The sequence below is a fragment of the Trichechus manatus genome, unplaced genomic scaffold (genome assembly GCF_000243295.1).
Source record: "Trichechus manatus latirostris isolate Lorelei unplaced genomic scaffold, TriManLat1.0 scaffold00048, whole genome shotgun sequence".
Taxonomy (NCBI): Eukaryota; Metazoa; Chordata; class Mammalia; order Sirenia; family Trichechidae; genus Trichechus; species Trichechus manatus.
Genome location: NW_004443984.1, coordinates 9,023,311 through 9,031,187, shown reverse-complemented (window position 1 = coordinate 9,031,187; position 7,877 = coordinate 9,023,311). Strand labels below are relative to the sequence as shown.

Sequence of the window (7,877 nt, the reverse complement as noted above, 5' to 3'; positions counted from 1 at the left end):
TAAATTCATCCACCTATGAGCAGCTGATATTTGACAAAGGTCCAAAGTCTGTTAATTGGGGAAAAGACAGTCTCTTTAACAAATGGTGCTGGCATTAACTGGATATCCATCAGCAAAAAAATGAAGCAAGACCCATACCTCACACCATGCACAAAAACTAACTCAAAATTGATCAAAGAACTAAATATAAAATCGAAAATGATAAAGATCATGTAAGAAAAAATAGAGACAATGCTAGGAGCCCTAATACATTGCATAAATAGAATACAAACCATAAGTAACAATGTACACACACCAGAAGAGAAACTAGGTAACTGGGAGCTCTGAAAAATCAAACACTTGTGCTCATCAAAAGACTACACCATAAGAGTCAAAAGACAACCTAAAGACTGGGAAAAAATTTTTGGTTATGACAAATCCAATCAGCGTCTAATCTCTAAAATCTACAAGACACTGCAAAACCTCAACAACAAAAACACAAATAACCCAATTAAAAAATGGGCAAAGGATATGAACGAGCACTTTGTCAAAGAAGATATTCAGGTGGCTAACAGACACATGCAGAAATGCTCACGATCATTAGCCATTAGAGAAATCAGATTAAAACTACAATGAGATATTACTCACCCCAACAAGGCCGGCATTAATCAAACAAACACAAAATAATAAATGTTGGAGAGAATGTGGAGAGACTGGAACAATTATACACTGTTGGTGTGAATGTTAAATGGTACAACCACTTTGGAAATCGATTTGGCATTTCCTTAAAAAGCTAGAAACAGAAGTACCATATGATCCAGCTATCCCGCTCCTTATCCTAGAGAAATAAGAGCCATCACACAAATAGATACAGGCACACTCATGTTCATTGCAGCACTTCACAATAGCAAAAAGATGGAAACAACCTAGGTGCCCATCAACAAATGAATGGATAAACAAATAATGGTTTATCCACACGATGGAATATCATGCAACAATAAAGAACAACGATGAAGCCGTGGAACATAACATGGAGGAAGCTGGAGGTCATTATGCTTAGTGAATTTAGTCAAGTCAAAGGACAAATATTGTATAAGACCACTATTGTAAGAACTCAAGGAAAGGTTTAAACACAGAAGAAAACATTGTTTGATGGTTACGAGGGTGGAGAGGGAGAGTAACGGTTATTTATTAACTAGATAGTAGATAAGAATTATCTTAGGTGAAGGGAAGTACAGTACACACTATAGGAAAAGTCAGCACAACTGGACTAAGCCAAAGCTAAGAAGTTTCCTGAATACAATCAAACACTTTGAGGGACAGAGTAACAGTCGTAGGGGTCTGGGGACCATGGTTTCAGGGGACATCTAGGTCAACAGGCATAATGAAGTTCATTAAGAAAATGTTCGACATCCCACTTTGGTGAGTGGCATCTGGGGTCTCAAAAGCTAGCGAGCAGCCATCTAAGATGCATCAATTGGTTCCAACCACCTGGAGTAAAGCAGAATGAAGAACACCAAAGACACAAGGGAAGTATTAGCCCAAGAGACAGAAAGGGCCACATAAACCAGAGACTTCATCAGCCTGAGACCAGAAGAGCTAGATGGTGCCTGGCTACCACCAATGACCTCCCTGACAGGGAACACGACAGAGTCCCTGATGGAACAGGAGAAAGGTGCGGTGCAGAACTCAAATTCCAGTAAGACGACCAGACTTAATGGTCTGACTGAGACTGGGGGAACCCCGGAGAGCATAATCCCTGGATTCTCCATCAGCCCAGAACTAAAACGATTTCCGAGACCAACTCTTCAGACAGGGACTGGACTGGACTGTGGGACATAAAGTGATACTCATCAGGAGTGTGCCTCTTAGCTCAAGTAGATACAAGAGACTAAACAGGCAGCTTTTGTCTGGAGGTGAGATGGGAAGGCAGAGAGGGTTAGGAGCTGGTTGAATGGACATGGGGAATCAGAGGTAGAAAGGAGGAGTGTGCTGTCACAGTATAGGGAGAGCAGTTAGAGTCACATAACAATGTATGTATAAATTTTTGTATGGGAAAGAATAAAAAAAATTTCTGTTCACTAAAAAAGAAAAAAAATACATTTTTGATTGAATGAATGAATGCGGTATGTATAGGAGACAAGATATTTTAAATAAATGTTCCTATCTCTATAGTATGAAGAAAGCAGAGTGAGGATTCTTGGCAACAGCCAATGCTCTATCTGTTGTTGTCAGGTGCTGTCAAGTCGGTTCTGACTCATAGCGACCCTACGTACAACAGAACGAAACACTGCCTGGTCCTGCCCTATCCTGTTTGAGCCCATTGTTGCAGCCACCGTGTCAATACATCTTGTTGAGGGTCTTCCTCTTTTTTGTTGATCCACTACTTTGCCAAGCATGATGTCCTTCTCCAGGGACTGATCCCTGCTGATAACATGTCCAAAGTACATGTGAGAAAGTCTCATCATCTTCACTTCTAAGGAGCATTCTGGATGTACTTCTTCCAAGACAGATTTGTTCTTTTGGTAGTCTATGGTATATTCAATATTCTTCACCAGCATCACAACTGAAAAACATTAACTCTTCTTGGGTCTTCCGTATTCACTGTCCAGCTTCACAGCAACATGTAAGCCCCCACAATATGACAACTGACAGACACGTAGGGCTCCCTATTTGGTGCTAGACAAGTTAAAATGTGTATGTAATCCTCTAATAATCTTTCTGCTATTATCATTTCCTTGATAAAGAAGAAATGAACATCAAAATGACTGACAAGATCTCAAAGAACCCAATGCTTAATTTCAGGAATGTTGGCTCATAATAAGCTCTAACAGGATAGCCAAAACTCCTGTGTTCTTACATGAAAACTTTCTGCTCTAAAACAATACTGTTGTAGTGTTTATTTTCAAATATATCCAGTTCAGTGTGGTGGTAGTAAGGGTAAAATAAGTTAAACAAAGCCTGAAACCTAGAATCAGATTTCAAATTTACAGTGACCAATATTTATCATTACAGACTAAGTGCTTACCTGGGGTAATATGGAAATGAGAGCTGGAAGGTGCCACTGAATCCTTTACCAGAGATCTGTTCCATCCATCCATTCTTTTCGCATTTCTGCAGGGTTTTCTTTAGCAGATGCACTGAACAAAAAATTCAGAAAAGGGAAAAAATTATCTAGTTATTCTGACTCATAATTCTTTGAACCACAATCAGATGCCCATGAATTAAACATTCAATGTCCTGTCATATATAGTAATTGACATATGCTAAATAAGTCCTTTGTGGCCAAACATATTAACTTCTTCACTAAACATTTTTAAGTGCCCATAAATTTGGCAAGATTAGACTATAATATGAGACTTTAGAGACCACTGAGTCAAATTCTCTCATTTCACAGAAGAGGAAATGGTAGTCCAGGGTGATTAAGTGAGTTGCCCTGAGGTTGCACATGAATTCATATCATTATTTACATTCATTCAAGTATCTACTGAGTGCCTGATAATCATTTAGGAGAATATATAAAAAGATGAATGAACCAACTCCGTGTAAATCAGCAAAGAGTTACAAAACAGTATCATGGCTCCTGAAGACCTCACCAATTCTCATTTTTCATACAAAGATACATCAGAAATATATTTTACGGTGATTGAGTGTCCAAAAAATAAGTTGCCAAATCAGTGAAAGTGTAAAGGTTAATAACCAAATTTGGCTTCTTTTAAAAACTTGGCCAACAGAGAAAAATCATAAAGTAGTTTATGAGGGTAAATATGCACAATTAAACACAGTATGTATCTTAAGTACAATAAGAAATGAAGAAAAACTGTAATCTATGCAAGTTTTCTAAGTAGATAAGAAAACAACCAGAAAGCATTCCTTCATGTTAAAAACATACACTGCGTGTATGTCAGAAGTCAGTATCAATGCTTCAAAATAACCTTTTTATTTAAAACAATATATTCTGATTTGCGTTGTTGGTTACTTAATCTCCATATTCCTCACCCTCTACCACTGTACTACTCTAGTAGCTCACTGAGAAGTTACACAATCTCACCATTCTATATGTGATAACGTTGCTAAGACTAAGTGTCTTATCTTAAATCACCTCCTCATAGGGTAAATATACTTTTCTGAATAAAATATTTTATAGGGCTTAAGTCAGTAAGAAATAATCTAAGTAGTAAATACTCTAAAAACACTGGCTTGATTTCAAGGTGAAATTAGATGTTTTGGTATCACAGAAACAAATGTTCAGAAGTATGCAAAAAGATACTAGAGAGGTATTTTGAACCTAGAGATTTATTTAATTACAGTAAAAAGAAACATAAGAAAAATCGTTGCAGCTAAGTAAACTGATCTTCAGCAGACACTGTAAATTAAGGATAAACCTTGATCACCTTTGTTTTCCTCTTTGTAAATGATAAGTTTAATTTGTAAAGCTGTTCCCTCTCAGTTTTCATAGTCAGTAGTTATTGCTTTTGACACTAACAGCATGTTCTGTAGAGTTTTTTCACAAGAAAATCCCCCTTATTGCAGTTTAATGCACACAACCCTGAGTCTTACTTTGATAGTTAGAATTGGTCCCTGGGTGGTTCTCCAGGACATACTTCTTCAGAGCAGTGGTGGAGCAGGTTTTCGGCTCATTCATAGCAGCAATGGCAGACAAGATTGCATATTCCATCAGGCTTCCACCAAGCAGGGGTTTCTCCCCTGATTTCTTCAGCTGTTTTCCAAGGAGGAAGAGAAAAGCATCAAGACAATACTCTCCCAAAGCAGGTCAAGACAAGACTCCTCTGTACCAGGTGGGTCGGAGTTCCTGCATTAGCACAGATATGTTTTACGATAAATTGTCAGGTTAGGGACTTTATCTTCCCATTCACCAGGTATTCAACCTAACTGAGGAGTCCCAACCCTCCTATAGTTATTTTCTTCTTCCATCTACCCCTCTATCCAAACTAAAATAACAATAGCCAACTTAACCCAAAGATATTGACAGATCCACCCTAATAAGCAGGTTAACCTGTTATGCTCTCAGTAAATTAAGATACTTTTATTTGAGAATACTTCCTTTTTCTGAATCTGAAAAGTAAAGTAGCTATAAAAATAATAGTCTTTCTAATTCTGGAAGGATAAAAGCAAATAAAAAGTTTGATCATATTTAAGGTATCATACAATAGAGAATTCTATAGCATATTTACTTCAAAGATGAAAGGCTAGGAAACAAAGGCCAGCACTGATAAGCAAGAAGTGCTAACGGGAGAAAATCAGGTATGTTCTATAACAGTTATTTCTCAAAGTGTGGTCCACAAACCCAAGGGGTCCCCAAGATCTTTTCAGGGAATCTGCAAGGTCAAAACTATTTTCACAATGATGCTAACATGTGATTTGCCTTTTTCACTCTGCTGACATTTGCACTAATGGTGCAAAAGCAATGGTGGATAAAACTGCTACCACCTTAGCACAAAACAAGGTGACGGCACAAAAATGTTCCAGCAGTTGTTATATTCTTCACTGATACACACTTGTGGTTAAAAGAAACAAACAAGCAACAGCCAATTTCACTTAGAAATGTCCTTGATGAAACAGTAAAATGTATTTTATTAAATTTCAATCATTCAATTCATGTCTTTCTAATATTTTATGGGAACGACATGGGAAGAGCACATAAAGCACATCTGCTGCATACAGAAGTATAAAGGTTGCTCAAGGAAAAGCACTTGTGTGACTGCTTAGGTTGTCAGCTGAATGAGCTCCATTCTTCATAGACTATCCTTTTTGCCTGAAAAAATGACTGAGAAACTACGGTCATTCAGACTTAGGTGTCTAGTAGACATTTCCTTGAAAATGAATCAAGTGAGCCTGTTACGTCAAGGAAAACAATAATTTTTATTTGTTGCCAATAATAAAATTCAAGCTTTCAAGAGAAAGCTCGTGAAAAACGTGCATCCACCACCGTGAGCTTGGTAACTTCTCAATACTTAAATATGTTATAAGATCAGTGATTGATATTAATGAATGTGATTTTTGTTATTGTATGATGAAATATGTCAACATTTGGAAGATCTGAATAACTCACTGAGCCACTATTTTCCAAATGACCAATGCATCATGTTACAAAATTAAGCATGGCTAAGAGATCCATTCAAAGTGTAAGACAGGCCAATGGACTTAGTAGCAGAGTACAAAAAACAAACAAACAAAAAAAACACTGATAGCGTTTCAGATTCCACATGGCAACTAACCTTTAAGAAATCATCACAAAATCAATAACGTAATACACCATATTAACAGAATAAAGGACAAAAAACTCACGATTATGTCAGTAGACACAGAAAAAGCATTCGAAAATCCAAAAACTAGTAATAGAAGGGAACTATCTCAACCTGATAATGGGCATCTATGAAAAACCTATAGCTAACATCATACTTAATGGTGAAAGACTCAATGCCTTTCCCTCTAGCATCATGAACAAGGCAAGCCTATCTGCTCTCATTACTTCTATTCAACATTGTACTGGGGGTTCTAGCCAGTGCAATCAAGCAAGAAAAAGAAATAAAAGGCATCTAGATTGGAAAAGAAGAAGTAAAATGATTTTTACTCACAGATGACATGATCCTATATATAGGAAATACTAAGGAATCTACAAAATACTACAATTGAGTTCAGCAAGATCACAGAGTAAAAAGTGCAATATACAATCAATTGTATTTCTCTATACTAACAATGAACAATCTGAAAATGAAAATAAGAAAGCAATTCCATTCATAATAGCACAAAAAAGAAAACTGAGGAATGAATTTAATAAAAGACATATATGCTGAAAACTACAAAAACACTGCTGAGGGAAATTACAGATGTAAATAAATGAAAAGACATGTAGTATGCATGGACCGGAAAACTCAACACTGTTAAGATAGTGATTTCCCCCAAATTGATCTATAGGTTCAATGCAATCCCTATAAAAATCCCAGCTGGCCTTTTCTGTAGAAACTGACAAGCAGTTACTGAAATTTAAAAATCTTAAAAAGAACAAAGAGGACTTCTACACTTCCTGGTTACTACAAAGCTACAGTAATCAAGACAGTGTGGTACTGGCATAAGGATTCACATATAGATCAATGGAACAGAACTGAGAGTCCAGAAATAAACTCTTACATTTATGGTCAATTGATTTTTTTTACAAAGGTACTTACCCAAAGCAATTCAATGGGGGAAAAGAAAAGTCTTTTCAATAAATGGTCCTGATACAACTCGATATCTACACACAGAAGATGAATTTATACCTTTGTATCACACAATAAACAAAACGTAGCTCAAAATGGATCAAAGAACTAAGTGTAAGAGCTAAAACCATAAAACACTTAGAAGAAAACACTTAGAACTAAATCTCTGTAACTTTAAGTTAGGCAAAGATTTCTTGGATATAACACCAACAGCAATTTTAAAAAATGATAAACCAGAGCTCATCAAAGTAAAAAAACTTTTGTACTTCAAAAGATACCAGTAAGCTACAATGACAGATACATTGACCAATGGAACAGAATTGAGAACCCAGATGTAAATCCATCCACCTGTGGTCACCTGATCTTCAACAAGGGCCCAAAATCCATCAGATGGGGAACAGATAGTCTTTTTAACAAATGGTGCTGGCAAAACTGGATGTCCATCTGAAAAAAAATGAAACAGGACCCATACTTCACACCATATACGAACACTAATTCAAAATGGATAAAACACCTAAATATAAAGCCTAAAACTATAAAGTTCATAGAAGAAAAAATAGGATCAATGCTAGAGGTCCTAATACATGGCATTAACAGGATACAAATCATAACCAACAACACACAAACTCCAGAAGATAAGCTAGATAACTGGGATCTTCTAAAAATCAAACACCTATG

The 7,877-nt window shown here is 36.5% G+C and overlaps 1 protein-coding gene across 5 annotated transcripts in view; it reads right to left on the bottom strand.

Annotated features, from left to right (window-relative positions):
- Nucleotides 1-7,877, bottom strand: part of HP1BP3 (heterochromatin protein 1 binding protein 3) — a 53,443-nt gene that overhangs the window by 8,379 nt on the left and 37,187 nt on the right. For all 5 annotated transcript variants that reach the window (XM_023732135.1, XM_023732137.1, XM_023732138.1 and 2 more), the window contains 2 exons: nt 4,540-4,699; nt 3,008-3,119 (listed from right to left, as the gene is read on the bottom strand). In XM_023732135.1, coding sequence (XP_023587903.1) covers nt 3,008-3,119; nt 4,540-4,699 — 272 coding nt within the window. The remainder of the gene's footprint in view (nt 1-3,007; nt 3,120-4,539; nt 4,700-7,877) is intronic.